This window comes from Pinus tabuliformis, chromosome 8, assembly GCF_031772625.1.
Source record: "Pinus tabuliformis cultivar Carrire ecotype Pingquan chromosome 8, CPIR1, whole genome shotgun sequence".
Taxonomy (NCBI): domain Eukaryota; kingdom Viridiplantae; phylum Streptophyta; class Pinopsida; order Pinales; family Pinaceae; genus Pinus; species Pinus tabuliformis.
This window is the reverse complement of record NC_142294.1, coordinates 1,433,376,150-1,433,393,810: the sequence shown is the minus strand read 5'-3', so window position 1 is coordinate 1,433,393,810 and position 17,661 is coordinate 1,433,376,150. Positions and strand designations below refer to the sequence as shown.

Here is a 17,661-nt window from a genome sequence, read left to right as displayed (position 1 = left end):
AATAGTTCAATGGAAGGGAACATATTCAAAAGTAAAGAATATATATATATATATATATATATATATATATATATATTCACTACTATGTATATCACATTAAAATATTAAATTAACAAAATATAAAACATGTCAAAGAAAAATGTCTAAGGGCATATATATGAGCTTAGTTTAACTAATAAACAAAATGACCATTTTTCCGAGCATCTTTTTTAGTCAATTTTGCCAAAATTCAGTACATATTTTTAAGAATATTTTTTTTTAAGCTGTTAGATTTGCTAAGATCAAGTGGCCCAAGGGTTTTTCATAGTGTTGAATCGATTTATGCATTGAAAAACACATTTTAAACAAGAAGAAATCACAATCTAGTTTGAAATTGTATTGTTGATTTCAAGGGGAAAACCCATTTTGTCTACGCTCACATATACGTGTGAAAGAAAAGCTTTAATAAAATTAAAAATAAGATTTTTTCTATATAAAAAAATATGATCTCTCTCTCTCTCTCTCTCTCTATATATATATATATATATATATATATATATATATATATATATATATATATATATATATATATATATATATCACATTAAAAAATTAAATTTAAAATATAAAACATGACAAAGAAAAATCACTTAGTAACTAATAGACAAAATGACCATTTTTTCCGAGCATCTTTTCTAGTTAATTTTGACAAAACCTGGTACATATTTTTAAGAATAATAAATTTAAGCTCTTAAATTTGCAAAGCTCAAGTGCCCCAGGGGTTTTTTAGAGTGTCGAATTGATTTATGCATTCAAAAACACATTTTAAACAACAAGAAATCACAACAATCTCGTTCAAAATTGTAGTGTCCATTTCGAGGGAAAAACCCATTTTGTTTGTGCCCATATATGTGTGAAGGGAGGGTTTTAATAAAGTTCAAAATAATATTTTTTCTATATATAAAATTATGAAATTTATATAAATATAAATGGTGTTGTCTAACTATTATATGTTTTGGAGTTTTTGGCTAGAATTCGATGAAGTAAATTTTACTAAGATCTTGGCTTTTCAATGTTTAAAATCAATGTCCTTAAAAACCTCAAGAGCACTTTAATTATATAGAATACACAAATCAAACTGATGATTTCAATAAATTCCTACCAGATTTTGGGCAAATCTCATCCAAAAAAACCTAAAAAACATATAATGGTTAGACTACAACAATATAAATAATCAAATCTTAACTTTAGATTTACGAAGAGTTAAAAATAATTAGATCTTTTGAAATATAAACATTTTCTCAAATTTTACACTTAAAAAAAATTTACGTATTAAAAAATTTAATCCATCTTAACACTTGATAAATTCAAAATTCAAATAAATATAATCATTAAAAAAACATACTAATTAATTATCACAACAAATAAAATAATAATTATATTTTTAATCTTTTATTTCATAAATTTAATATCTTTGTGATGAAAATAATTCATCTATCTATGGAAAATATTTATTGTGAGATCAACTTCAATCTACTCCACACTTCTTTGTATCAAGGAGATGATTAATGTTCCACCAAACCCCTGCGAAACAACATCATTAAACAAGAATAAATCGTATAGCTTTTATTTTAATATAATTGCCCACTCGTTGATTTCAAGAACGTTAAAGCGTTAAGGTGTTGACCATCATCATATTCAAAACCTACAAAGAATCATGAAAGTTACATCTACCCGTCATTAAAGCGCTACACTACAACCATTCAATGACCTCATATTGGAGTATGTATTCAATGATTGCTTGAGATTATGACACTACATTTTATATAAAAAAATTTAAATATATAAATTTACTAAATAGTATATAATAAATAGCATATAAATAAGGGTTACATAGTAGTTAGTTTTTGTTATTTAATTTAATTATAACTAAATTAAAGTAAAAACCAATAAAAATATAAAATGTTATAATTAGATTAATTTTAAATGGTAATTATTATTTCTATTGTAATATAGAAATAATTATTAATAGTTTACATTTGGCTCTTTATAGGTTGTGGATATCATTTATGAAATCTTTAATTAGATCTGGTATAGATGTCTTATCATAAATTTTCATTATACTCGGTTTGTGAATATGAGAAATTTTATATTTATTCATATTACAAACATCTTATTATTTTGAATATCATTCATTTATTCATTAATAGTGTAAAATCTATCATATGTGGTTAAGTTTGCACAAAAATCTAAGTGATCTCTACCCCTTAAAAATATAATGTAAAAATAAAAATATATCTCTCACATACCATTAATAAATATTTTTAAATTACGTATGTGATTTTAAATAATCATTTTAAATTATATATGTAATTTTAAATAATATATTTTTTATTAGATTATATTAATCATTGAACATTTTTTAAATATGAATATAAAATGATTATACTCATTAGCAATAATTTTATCACCTTCTCAAAACAAATTGTATCATAAATGCCCATACTACACCTTGATGTGATCTATGTACTTTTGGTTAATTAATAGAAGTCACTGTTACATTAATAGAGAAAAAGGGCGATAACATGTTCAATTTGATAGCCAATCAAATTGAACATAAATAAATTTAACTATTTTTGAAAAATCATATATTTCAATATGTAATGTTATATTATACATTTTTTTGCAATTTTTTTTTGGTCAAACCCAAATGGGTTTGACCAAAAACTCATTGCATTATCCATGCCTTGCGGCAGAGATAATAAATAAGAATTCAAATATTAAAAAAGTTCACTCTCCTCCATGGTAGAAACACGGAGGAAACAAGAAATAGCAAACAAAAGGAAAATTAGAAACAATAAAAGAGCACAATAATAAGAAGCTCGAAGGCTCGGTCTTTAGATTAAAGTAGGGAGAGAAATATATATTTATTAGGTTGTTTAATTATTTTATGTTTTATAGTTTTCGATATGTTTTTTTTGTTTGTTTTAAATTTGTTTTTAATGTGTTAATGATTAAGCATTAGAATTGTGTAGAGTTCACAAATAAAACTTATGATTTCAACAAATTTTTACCAGATTTTAGGTCAATTTGATTCCAAAATATGCCCAAAAAACCTTTAAAACTTAGAACAATTAAATTACTACTATTTTATATCCTCTTTATATGCTAATTGTCATAACCATTACTCATTGCTTCCATTATATATATATATATAGAGAGAGAGAGAGAGAGAGAGAGAGAGAGAGAGAGAATTATTTAACGAGGCTAAAGATAGCCTATGGGACAAATTGTTTCTTCCTTTGGTTGATGTATTCGACTCTTTTCCTGTGAAGCCTCATAATAAACACTCCCAGTTCTTGACAAACCCCTGGCTAAATAGATTATCTCAAGAGCTAGCTGCTAGAATATCTGCAAAACTTTAGCTATTGTCTTTGAAGACCTCACATTCTAAAATGAAATGCTTTTCTGTTTCCACTTTTCCTGAAGAACAAAAAATACATACTCTTTCCTCCCACACTTCTTTTGGTCTTTTCCAGTGCCATGTTTCACAACGAAGTTGATGAGAATTAGTCCTTAATTGAGCAATAAGAATTTTGAATCTCAAAGAAATATTGACCTCTATGTACACTTTCTGTTGATGATTATGAGTGGGATTAAACACTTCAATATAATACCTTTTCTTTCTCCCTAACTCCTTATCCCAAGCACGCTTGTGGAACTTATCCATAACAAAAGCTTTTATCTTTTTACTGTTTATAGGACACACGTTGAAGCGAATACATAATTTACTAAACCATTTGTTATTTTGCTGCATCAAAGTCTTTTTTTTTTGCACAATATGTCATTAAAGACAACCTTAGGCCATTTACCCTCTTCCATTTGCTCATTTTTTTAAAATACCTTATGACTCACACCATAACAATTGCTTCAAGAGGAGCAACCCCTGTTTCACTTAACAATATAGCATAAGGAACTGCACTTTTAATTTTTGAATCTGTTTGTAATCAAACACTTCTGAATTTTCTCAATTTGTTTCCACTACATGTCGGATGTACTGCTGGCCCATAGTTCACAAACATAGAGAACCACTGGAATCACTAGAAGCCCAAAAAGAGTTTGAGTGGTTTTGAAAAGCATAAAATGCTTTCCAACCCCCAAAGTTCTTTTCTTTCTACAACCATCCTAGCTTAGATTTTTGTTGAAATCAATTCCGAGGTATTTGTAATCTACAACTTCTTCGAGAATGCTACATTCAAAGAACTTATGCTGGCTATGTTTTCTTTTTTTAGAGAAAACCACTACTTTCGTTCTGCTAATATTGACTTGCATCCACACCCTTCTACAAAAGTGCTCTAGGGATAGTAAGTGCTCTTGCAAACCAAGAGTAGATTTAGCAATCAGAATAAGGTCATCTGCATATAAAAGAAGCCTTATAATAAACTTGCCCAAATATATACCATCACCCCCTTACGAATCTAACCACTCCTCAAGTTGTCTATATATATATATATGCTTACTCTAACTTATACGTGAAATGACCTTTTCATATATATATATATATATATATATATAGGCGTAGTCGAACTTATATACAAAATGACTTTTTCATTTGAATCTAGCAATACAATCTCAAGCAATATTGTGATTTTTTGTTATTTTAAAATACATTTTTGAGTGGATAAATAAATTCTACACCTTGAAAAACTAGGACACTCAAATTCTACCGATTAGACAATTTAAACTCTAGTTTTAAAAATTTCTATAGATTTTTTATTAAAATTAATTTAAAAAATACTTAAAAAAACCATTTCATGATGATGATGATGATGATGGTTAACGTCCGCTGAGACCAAATAATGGTCTATCGGACCTAAAGAAACAAATTATCTATTTTGATTTAAGATTTTATTCCTATGCTAAAAAAGGTTGGAGTGAAGCCTTCCGAGCTCACTATAATTTTGACATTGTAAAAGGCTAGGAAGGTCAGTATTGTAACAAAGATTGTGAAACTGAGATCTAATGTGGTTATACGCGGGGCACTCTAAGAGGAAGTGGTTTTCATTCTCGATGTTCCTATTCTCACATATATGGCAGATCCTTTCCATCCATGGCGTTTTAGGAACTGCCCAACGACCTGTTTCACTATGGAGCTCATGAGAATTCTAATATTTGCTATATTAATTTTCTTCTTTGAGCTAGTTAAAATAGAGATATACTTTTGATCTTCTAGGGTGGGGTTGATGACCTTCTTATAATAACTTAATTTTCTTTTAGCCGCTAAGTCTTTCTCACACCACATTTTTTCTTTGAACTTAGAAGTAACAATATCTTTAATGTTATTTATGTTTTGCAATTCATCATTTTCGTTGATCTCCCAATAGTTTAACCAGGCCCTTGTGTCTTTATGCCACCCTCGATTGAGCCTTAGGTGGTTTTGGCTAGAATTTAAAGCTAGCTTAGGAAGTCTATGATCGTCTATGTTACTGATTTTGTGCTTGTACAATAGAAACCTAAGCATAGCTAGGCTCTCAATAGGGGAAAGACCTGCTTCTATAAGGAGAATAGGATAGGGTGTATTACTTTTAATTTTCAGGTTATAAGTTATAAAACGCTTCTGGATTTGCTCAATCTTTCTCCATGATTCTCTGGAGATGTTGCAACCCCAAACCTCACAGCCATATAAGATAACAGGAGTGACTAAAGTTTCAAAGAGGAACTTCTTTTTATCCCATATTACAAGGTTTGCTATTTTACAATTATTTTCAAGACCAAAGTAAGCTTTCCACCCCCCATTAATCCTTTTCTCAATGCTATGGTTCCAGTTGAGCTTGTGAGGAATATCAATTCCTAGGTACTTGTAAGAATACACTTCCTCCAAGTTATTATTGTCATACATAAAATTAGCGTAAGTGTCCTTCTTGGATTTGATAATCATAACTTTTGTTTTGTCAGTGTTAACAGTCATACCCATGGTAGAGCAGAAATCCTTAAGAAGCCTGAGTTGCTTATTAAGATCAGATGGGCACCTTGCCAAAAGAACAATATCGTCAGCATAAAAAAGAAGGATGACAACTATCCCAGCTAAGATCGTGCCATCACATCCTGCTTCCTCTAAATAGCCTTCGAGCTTATCGATGTAAATGCCAAATAAGGTAGGGGAGAGGGGGCAACCATGTTTAACTCCGATGTTACACTTAATATCTTTCGACCACCCTTCATTGCTCTTTAGCTTGGCAATTACATTCTCGTATAACCTTATAGCGGCAGCTCTCAACTCGAGAGGAACCTTTAGCTCTTCTAATCTATTCCAAAGGTTGTATCTAGGAACCGTATCGAAAGCCTTTCTAAAGTCCACAAAGCAACAAAATAAATTGGATTTATCATTACGACATTCCTCCGCAATGATCCTAAGCGTAACAAGGTGGTCTGTTGTTGAGTGATGCCTTCTGAAACCTGCTTGGCCTTTAGCCCGCTTACCTTCACTTTCAAGCCATATGCTTAACTTCTTTTCCAAAATACTACCATATAACTTGGCTAAGAGAGCGCTGATCATACTATGCCTATAAACTTTTGAATATTACCTTTTTTTTTTTTTTGAATACTATCTCACATTCTTTAATAATATCTAATGTAATTTGATGTTAATTATAATTTTTAACGTTGACCTAAACATTGAGTAATACACCTAATAAAGACAATCAACTTAGAAAACCTATGCATAAAATAAATAAACGCTAAAACATTTAAAGTAGACTATCTCACCTTAATCTGTTAAAAATAGATAAATCTTCTTCACCTAATAGCCACGAATACTGTCCCCATACAGCAATGAATATGGACCATTGCTTTTTCTATTCATATCTAACATTTAATTAAGAGTACATTAAATAAACTTTAATAGAATACTTTATTTTTTTATTAAAAATAAATCACAAAAATACTTTAAATAAATTTTAATAAAATACTTAATTTTTAACTACTAAAGTAAATCACAAAATTTTCCTATTCCAAGATCTCTTGCGGTTTTCCGCAGCTTATAAATAAATTTGTACTATTTTCGATATCCGATTTCGTCGAAGATTTGACTCACCAAATTCCATGGATAGTTCGTCGGAAAAATAAGTGTCGTACTCCCGGCTTATTTAAATCTTCAATACAACCGCCGAAAGTTTATAAACCTTCTACTAAAGTTGGCAAAAAGAATCCACTAAAATAAAGAGGGAAAAGGGTTGGCATGAACTCATCTTTCGGCGGAAAACATATAATATTCCACAAGTAAAGAATATATAATGGCTCCAAAATGAGCCGCCAAACTTGAGCTCGTTGACTAAATATAGCGAGTGATTGTTTTGTTCTAAACATTTTATATGTTTAAATATGTGGGAGAGTTCTCATTTTGGTATTTGTGCTGCGGAGAATCTGACGTGGAGGGATTTTGAATTAGACCCTTGTTTTGAGGGTTGTATGAATGGGACGAGGCCACACGGAGTCTGACGTGGACTGATTTTAAATGAAACACTTGTTTTGCGGGTTTCACGAATTGGAAATCGCCGCGTCATCATACATTAGGAGGAGAGAGAGGCCCGGAAAGGAAGCCGAAGAAAATTGCTTTTTTTGGGACCACGATAACAGTATGGAGCTCTATGGATTTACATCACACCAGTAGCTATAGCAGAAAAGGTTTTGTGGATATATTTTTACATTTGTTGACGGGCTTGCTGATACGGATCGGCTGCAACGTTTTCTGCCCCCTGATTTCTCGATTCCCAAGTGGCCGTCTTTCGAGGGGAATCGGCGGCTCCTTCTGGGCTTTAGGTGGAGCTGAGGGGGTTTGGTGGTGTGTGAAATTCCATGGTGGGTTTTGCCGAAATTGGCGAGGAGGGTTTGTTAGTACTGGTTTTTTAGTGAAGACGGCAGCGGATATTTGCAATCAAACGTGATGTTGAGCCCACAGAGGACGGGATGGCGTTCGCCGGTTTCTCCGTCGACAGATGGGAAGGAGAAGAACAAGGGTATTGTTGTTGCTGCGGCGTCACCGGAAGTTAGGAGCCCGGTTAGTGCTAATAGGGGAAGCCCTGTGAATGAGAATGAGATGTGGAGGCGGCTCAGAGAAGTTGGGTTGGATGAAGAGACTCTCCAGAAGAAAGACAAAGCCTTCTTAGTTGCCTACATTACGAAATTGGAATCTGAGGTGAGACTTACTACACAGCATTTTTTTTTTTCGCATAGTTTTCTAGCTGATTTTTGCATGGATCTCTGTTGTTTTGGGTAATTTAGCTCATTTTTGACGTTGATGTTTTCATTTCGGTAACATGAACTGAATTTCTGTATACCCAGAAGGCCTTTACTGAGCCTATTTATGTTTTTTCACATACTTGAATGTACTGCAAAACCCTCCGTAAGTATCAGTCAGCCCATTAAAACAGAATTACCATATACCCGCTAGTCATATTGTGAGCGATTAGACCATGATCAACATATAATCTTTTTTGAGGCTATGTATGTTTTCTTTCACACACTTATGCATGTATTCGAAAATCCTCTTTAAATATCCGTCAGCCCATTAAACAGTATCAACATATATCCTCTAGTCATATTATGGATCATGATGATCAAAATTTGGTAAGCACCTATAACGACATGTTGAGGAAGTGGGTGCCCATAAGCATGGAGTTATGCTTAAGCTCTGACCCTCACCAGCTCAAAATAAAAAATCTGGTCAAAGTGGATAGACCCTTGATGATCAAAATTTGGTAAGCACCTATAACGACATGTTGAGGAAGTGGGTGCCCATAAGCATGGAGTTATGCTTAATCTCGGACCCTCACCAGCTCAAAATAAAAAATCTGGTCAAAGTGGATAGACCCTGATGATCAAAATTTGGTAAGCACCTATAACGACATGTTGAGGAAGTGGGTGCCCATAAGCATGGAGTTATGCTTAAGCTCTGACCCTCACCAGCTCAAAATAAAAAATCTGGTCAAAGTGGATAGACCCTGATGATCAAAATTTGGTAAGCACCTATAACGACATGTTGAGGAAGTGGGTGCCCATAAGCATGGAGTTATGCTTAAGCTCTGACCCTCACCAGCTCAAAATAAAAAATCTGGTCAAAGTGGATAGACCCTGATGATCAAATTTCGTTAATGACTTGTGCAGTTCTCCCAAGCCACAGTGAGAATGTGGCTTCTAATCATGGAGTTATTATGTTTGAGTTTCACCAGCTGAAACTAAAAAATCTGCTCATATTTAAAAATGCTATTTGTCAAACGTATGGTATTCCTTGGTGCTTTTGGAGAGAACAACTAATGCAAGCTCCATTTCCCATGTCTAGTTGAATTGTGTCCCAAGTCACTGAACAAAGAAAACTATTCATGTTCAAGATAATTTTTCCAAGGAAATGGAATTTGAAATCAAGATCTAGGGAGCTTTGGGAAGGAATTGATAACAAAACAGTTATTGTATTCTGGAATCTGGTGTAGACATGCGAATGCCCCGTATGTAATAATCTTACACATTAGAGGAGGTGCAGGTAGTCCGTGTTTTGTCAACACATGTGATGTATAGTTTGTGGATGAAAGATATTTAAGTTCTTAGCTCAAAATATCGTAGAATTTAAGACCGACATATGATAAATTCTTTGGCTCTTGGAGATGGAACTGTCACTAACATTTATAGCAACATTGCAGTGTTTCATATCAAGGGAAGAGAAATGCTAGGATTTGGGGGTTGTCGAATTGTGGATATTGCAGAGAGGAATATGCAAAGATGAAAATACTCAAATGCAAACATAAGAAAACTCAACTGCAAAGTAAAGGAAAAGAAGAATTGAACGAGTGAGGATGTAGCAGATCCTAATCTGTGAAAAGAAATTTAAGAATTTGAAAAAGCAACTTATTAAAATGGGCAGCATGCAGAATACAACTGTGTTTTTTTCTTGAAAACGATTCGTATATTTCCTCAAAGAAGAACTAAGTACAACAGAATGCAACATAGGCACATCATACAGACAACTTGGGAACCGGAACACCCATGTCAACAAAAGCTAACAAGGTCATCATATGAGCCTCAGCCCACAATGGGAGGGACAAAATATCATGGCAGAATTTGTGTCAGTGAATTTGTAGGAGTAGAGCCAACTCCTACTTAAAACTCTACAAATCCGAAATAGAAAGGGGATGAGGAACCTCATTGAAAGTAACTTTACAATGGTATTGACACAACCAATTGCAACTAAATGATCTGAAAACCAAATAAATTTGCAGTTGTTCCTGACCATCTATGTGCCCTGCAGGAGGAGTCCCTTCTGATGGAGCAGAGCTACAATCAGGAACCGAAATTCAGCCTGAAACCATGAACAAAAAACTTTGGCAGACTGACATTTAAAAATATATGCTGCACTGTCTACTCGTACCACACACTTCACAGGCTGAACTAGTAATGCCAACTTTGTTTTTGATGGTTTCTTTATATTAAGTTCTTGGGGTGTCAATGCTTTGCAGGTTCTGAAATGTTTCCAGAGCTTAAAAATTATTGCAAGTGGCTTATGAAATACATACTGATGTTTTGGCATTTCTAATTGACAAATGAATATTTTATTGGTTTAATTGTCCATGAGCTCAACAATCAAGGTAAGCATCAGGCCTGACTAAGGGTAGGGGGATAATCTATTGAAAGGTTGGTTCTTTCTTTTAGGTCAATCCTTTTGAAATTTTTATATTGGTCCTGAGATAGGTCATGTCTCAAACTGATATTTTTCAGAACAGATTAGTAAGGTCCTGGAGGATTCATATAATCCTGGTATGGGCCATGTCTCAAACTGAGATCTTTAAGAACAGAATCGCTACCTCCATATGAAATAGTTGATAACTGTTTGGCAAAAAAATCCAAAATAGCACATCACAGAAGTTTTTGAGCTTGTATAGGGATCCAGTAGCTGCATATCATTCATCTGAGATGGAAGCAAATCAAGTTCTCTAAATTAGCCAAATATGGTTTAACATGCTTCTCACAGATTTGTCCGTAATGGGAAATTCTGCAAAAGTACACGAAAACAAATAAAGGGGAAAATGTCTTGAAACTTATTGAATTTAGTAATAATTTTTTATCATATGGAATTGATATGTTGAAACATAATTAATAATTGCTACTACAAAAAAATGCTGAAAAACAATTATGATGGTAACTTGTAACATCATGGTGGGGTTCAGATAAGATAAAATAAGATAATTTTATTGATGTTCTTAAATGACAAAAGAATAGTTCAATGGGACTATAAGATGTAGCCAATTAACACTATGTGGGAGTGTCATCATCACTTTAAATGCTAAAATTTGAAAAGATACAAATGAAAGTGCAATAAGCGGATAAAAATACTTGAGAAAGGTTGAACTGAAAAGGTAAACCCTAGAAAGAGAGGGGAACACTTCTGAACATCGGAGATAGAGATAGAGGTAGAAGTAGAGGGGTAGTACAAATATCCCTGTTGTCATCATCATTGTGAAGAAGCCATTGCAAAGCCTGCTAATATTCTCTATGGAAAGCCCAAATGATGGGGGGGTTTGGCTGAGCCTGCGTAAAGCCTGGAAGCGATCCTTTGAAGCTTTCCTAAAATTTGAGGCCCAAGAAAAAAATCTGGTTATGGGTTCCTGGCTGCCCAATCTTGGGGGGCTGGGAGGCCAGCACCATGCAAAGAGCATGTATGGTCCTGTGGCATTGCGGAGGTTACTCGTGAGATGTCCACTAACTGAGCTTGGAGGATATGCACTCGCTCGCAGATCTGAAGTCATCTGCATCTACACAGAAGTTTTACAATGGGGCTTACAACCCAGTTTTCCTTTAGATGGTTCTCAAGAAGTTCCTAAACAAATATTTAGCTTAATTTCTCCTGGAAAATTAGCATGGGTTCTAATACTTGTATACCCACTCATACTCTATGAAGTGAGAATCAGAAACTAACAACTGCCGGAATGCTTGTAACAGCTGTATTCTGAAAGGAGAGATGGATTTCTGTTTAAATAAGAAATATGACTGTGATTAGATTATGCAAACATAATCATCAAAATACTATCAATTTTTGCTACATAAAAGCATAGGATTAAGGCATTATTGTAGAAAATTATGAAATAAATGATCATATCATTGCTTTAGAATACTTTCAATGAGTTAGTTGATCCATATAGAGGACAATAACTGTGACTGCCTATGTGATATAAGATGAAAATCTAGGAGGGACCAGTATGCAAGTTTTAATCAAAGATTGGAAGAAGCAGCTTTTTCTGTAATTCAGTTGTGTTATAAGTCTGATCATATTAGATGAACTTTTCACTTGATTAACAAGGGGTTATAGAGTCTCATAAAAGGTTAAGTTCACATAGCTACAACCAAAATTTTGCTGCATGTTCAGGCATGTTTCAATTAGCTGAGAAGCATATGGGGTGCTAGCAGAAGAACCAATTACTAATTGCAAATACAATTGCCTAATGTGACTGTCATCAACTTCCCTGATAGGTACCCACTCTTTGTGCTGTGAATCCGGCATATAGGACATGTTGGCATGTCCTTCCTGTGAGTTGGAGACACAGGGACAAGGGCCTTGCAGAGGACACATCTTGTGCATGCCCAACTCGCTAGAAGGATGTGTTCCGATGTGCCAGACCTGCAGGATGGTGGGCCCAGGTCACTAAAACAGCAAAATAAAGAGGCATATTTCAGAGTGAAACACTATTTCTTCATGGAAAGCCTAGTAGACACTGTGCAGAGAAGGAGAATGGAGGTTTCTTACAATGGTCCTTCTACAGGCTGCCATTATTTTGCTGAGTTTATCATTTCTCAATCAGCAGTGGTTTTTGTCTATATACTTATATTTTATTTCCGTAAATTTTAAAAATTAGGATACTTTTTTCCTTTATCCTTTATATGTGTATGTGTGTGTAGTGTTTAGTATTTGCGTGTCCCTTCATGTCCCATTTTGGTTGTCTACAAGTACCCTATCAGATACTTGAATCCATGTGCCCCCTTATCTCCATGTCAGGTGACATAGGGCTGGCGGCATTTTAACTGGTTGAAAGCACCACCCAGAGTTTGACAGTTTTGCCAGTTGCTATTGGATACACTCTGAATAGGCATCAAAGAAAGCTCAAACATGGGGTCACTCCAAAGTTCAGACACCTGTGCTGGGCTCCAGGCTTTGTGGAAACTGCAAAATTCTTGAATTACACTTTCATAGCTTACATGCTTTTCAAAGTAAACGGGTGCTTTTAGAAATTCATCTGGTCCATTAGCCAAGATACAATATGGTTGGATTGGCTTAGTTGGAAGGCATGGATAGCCTGTTGATGGAATTAGTGGGGCACGGGAGCTTCAAAGAGACAGGACCTCCCAGGACCTGCAATAAATAGGTGGTTACAGTGATAATGTGTTGAATTTTACTGGAAATGTTTCCATTATAGTGGAATTCATGGTTTCATGTGCTGGATGCTCAAAAACACCGTTCATGCAATGAATGCATGGATAGAATCCCTGGGACCCCAGGACACACCTTGCATCTTAGTCATACAAGCAGGAGAATATCCCTGAGAATGCTGACTGTATATATGAATCTGCCCCTCTCCCAATTAAACAAAAAATCAATGTTACATTTATCATTATCAGGAATTTATTGCCGGGGGTACGCAATATCATGGAAAATATCGGAAAATTGTTGGGAAACTTAAAATATACATATGTTTTTCAAATTTCTAAACTTCCAAAGCAAAATCAACATCAGACAAAAAGTTAAAAACATTGCTACATAAATATGAAAATAAAACTGATATATAAGATGTATAAGGTGTCAACCAGTGTTTTAAAACCATGCCGGTTATAAAAGAAATGAACATTGAAGAGTTGTTTTTTTTCTTTCTTTTTTATTTTCAGATTTTTGTCCTTTCATTTCCAAGCCCAAATATCAGAAAATGTTTCACAGAATGAAAGATGTTGCTTGGGCATATGCTGATATGATTGATAATCAAATGCATTGCAATTTTTGTCATAAAAAAATTAAGGGAGGTGGAGGGGGCATCCATAGGTTGAAACAACACTTGGCTGATATTAGAGGCCAAATTGTTCCATGTGCAGCACCAGCAAAACAAATTGGGGATATAGGAAGGAGTTGTTAGTAAAATTTGAGTTTGAGGAAGAAAAAGCTAGGCAAAAAGAAATAGAGGCTGAAATAGGGAGGAAGAGGAGTATTAAACTCATGATGGCTGCCAACCACAATTTTGATTATGAGGGCTCTTCATCTATCCCTTGCACTGATGCATCCAACCCCTTTCGCTATGTTCCTCCCTCTTTGGAGTCTATTCAAGAAAAGGGTAAGGGTAAAATTAAAAAGAAGGGTGATATCAAAAGTTATTTCACAGTCACAACCTTCTCTCCCTCTGATAGTGCACATGGTCCTCAAGCTAATAGAGGTCAAATGCAGCCTATTTTAGATGACCATTGGAAGAAAGAATTGAGAGAAACTGCCTGTGATTACATAGCTAGATGATGGTAATAGGTATGATGCTGATATCCCCTTCAGTGCTTCTCATTCACCATATTATGAAACTATGTTTGATGACATATTTGCTGTTGGAAAGGGCTTCAAAGGCCCTACTATGCATGAGTTAAGGGGATCTCATTTGTAAAAAGAGGTTATGTCCATTGATGAATATTTGAAAGATTTCAAAAGCTCATGGGCGAAAACAAGATGTACTATCATGTCAAATGGATGGACTGATCAAGGTACCGTACCATCATAAATTTTCTTATCTTTTGCCTGCAGGGAACCCTGTTTCTAAAATCAATTGATGCATCTAATAGGGTGAAAGATGCACACTTGTTGTTTCAGCTTTTAGATGAGGTTTTTGAAGAGGGTGGGGGTGGCTAATGTTGTTCAGATAATCATAGATAATGCCTCTAACTATGTTCTTGCTGGTAAAATATTAGAGGAAAAGCACAAAACCATCTTTTGCACCCCATGTGTTGCACATTGCATAGACCTCATGCTTGAGGTTATTGGTAAAATAGATTGGGTCAAGAACACTATAGAGCATGCCAAAAGCATAACAAAATATATCTACAATCACTCATGGATTTTGAACCTGATGAGGAAAAACACAGGGGGCAAGGATCTTGTTAGGCCTGCCATCACTAGATTTGCAACTCATTTTTTGACATTGCAATCTATGCTTTCCCAACATAGAAACTTGCAGAGGATGTTTTCCAGTGATGAATGGAATGAATGTCAATGGGCTTGCAAACAGGATGGCAAAGATGTGAGAAAGAAAGTTAATGAAGAAATATTTTGGAAAAAGGTAGTAGAGATTGTGAAGGTTGTTGAGCCACTAGTTAGGGTGTTGTGGTTGGTGGATGGGGAAAGATTGGCTATGGGCTTCATTTACGAGGCTATGGATCAAGCAAAGGAGCAAATAAAGGCAACATACAAAGATAGAGTGGCTAAGTATGGACCCATTTGGGAAATCATTGGTCAAATATGGAACATTCAACTCCATCGCCTTATACATGCAACTGGTTTTTATTTATTTATTTTTTATTTTTATTTTTATTTCTTTGAATTCAAGGTATCATTATAAAGCTCTGGAGGCAGAAGATTTGACTGGGGAGGTTAAAGATGGATTAATTGAGTGCCTTGAGCGCATGGTCGCTAAGGAGAGTGACCAATTGGAGATACACCAACATATCACTTGTTTCAGTAGAGCCACAGGTACCTTTGCGAAGAACCTAGCAAGGATTGCAAGAGAAGCAAATGAGCCAAGTGAACAAGTTCAATTTTCAAATTCTTATTTTGTTAAATTGTTTATAATTTGAAAGTTGGATATAATTTGTTGAGCTAACTCATTACACAACTATGTTTTTTGCAGCACAATGGTGGGAGGCATTTGGTAGCCATTGTTCTCAATTGCAAAAGTTTGCCATCCGTATTTTGAGTCAAACTTGCAGTGCTTCTGGGTGTGAGCGCAATTAGTTTGTCTTTGAGAGGATTCACACAAAGAAAAGAAACTGTTTGGAACAAAAACATTTAAATGATCTAGTCTACGTCCAATACAAACTCTGGCTAAGACGCAACCAATTGCTAAACAAAAGACTTGATATAGATCCCATTGTGTCGGAAGACATTGATCCAACATCAGATTGGGTAGTTGAGAGTCAACCAGCAGAGTTTGACCCCGATGAGGATATTGGTCTTGATTTTGATTTAGAGATGGAGGCATTATTTGAACATAATGTTCAGTTGAATGCAGATCCACTAGTACTAGGCCCAATCCCGAGTCCTCAAGTTGCAAGTACCTCCTCTACTCAGCCACGATGCAAGCGCATATCTTGTCTATCTCAGCGTGCAGTTGCTGCACCTGTTAGTGCTACTACTACAATTGCAGTTGGAGATCTTGATGAGGAGGAGGAGCCATGGATTTCCTCGTCTGGTTCTAATTCAGAGTCTGAGCCAGATGATGTTGGCTTCTCTAGCAGTAGTGACTAGTGACTAGTGATGTTTTGTTGTAGAGGCCATTTAGAGCCTCCTTGGTTATGTGTTTTTGTTCTGATCTCTATATATTACATGTGTTGGGTGCCATTTTGATATAATAGATAATTCATGAGCATACTTTGATCATATGTTGTCTTCTCTCTATTTTCTAATGCTTTGAGTTTGGAAACATGAATGAAAATCTTTAAAATTATGTTTTTTCATAAAAAAATAAATATTTAATGTATTTTTTTACAAAGACCGAGTCATTGAAATCAACTAGGCTGAGTCGATACTGAGTCGGACTCGGAGTCGACCCTCGACCGGTTCAGAGTCGAAGTCGACCTTCGGCTGGTTCGGAGTCAGACTCAGAGTTTTAAAACTATGGTGTCAAGTAGTACATCGGACATCAATACTGAAATATGATATCTGTCTTGAGTCATAACTCCTGACAGGATGAAACAAAATCACATCAAAACAAAAGAAATATCTCATGAAATGAATCATGGCAATGAAAACAATGGATTTCCCCTCGTTTGCTTGATGGAAAATGGTCACAGCATCCTCAGAAGTCAGTCTTCTCACTCACTTTTGCAGAAAGAGGGTTAAAAAACCAAGAATTTGGTTATAAGGTGATATTGAAGAATGCAAAGCGATAATTTTAAATTATCGCAATAATTTCAAAACCTCATTATCACGATATATACATGTGATAATATCTCCATGTCAGATTTTGGCGATATTACAGTGATAAGTGTAACACTGCAAAAAATATTAATAAAGATTATAAACCAAGCCTAATGACTAACTAGGCCCACCTTACACTAAAACCCAATTTATTTGACCTAAAAACAAAATAGTAGCATGTTTTGCATCCGAGAGGGATCCATTTCTATTGTTTTTTTTTACAGGAACGGTTATAGGATTGTATTAGATACTTGGCCTAAAGCCACAACACAAATTACAGATATTGGAGGTGATTTCTGAGCACCTCTCCAACAAGAGGATCAAGGCGCATACGCTTATGATTTGTCTCTTACATTTTACAATGAACTCTATTTCTGTTATTTGCCCTAGCTTGTGAATGCATACAAATTGCTTCAATAAAATGCAGTAAAACATGGAAGATAGGGGATTAAGGAATTGGATCCCACGATGTTTCTTTGTCTCTG

General features: G+C 34.7%; 1 protein-coding gene across 1 annotated transcript in view; it reads left to right on the top strand.

The window, feature by feature from the left end:
* The first annotated feature begins 7,553 nt into the window (after positions 1–7,553).
* The window catches only part of LOC149241056 (uncharacterized), a 46,968-nt gene continuing 36,860 nt past the window's right edge, over positions 7,554–17,661 (top strand). Inside the window, exon 1 of the mRNA XM_089373857.1 lies at positions 7,554–8,173. Within this exon, the coding sequence (XP_089229983.1) occupies positions 7,922–8,173 (252 nt within the window). The 5' untranslated portion in view covers positions 7,554–7,921. The remainder of the gene's footprint in view (positions 8,174–17,661) is intronic.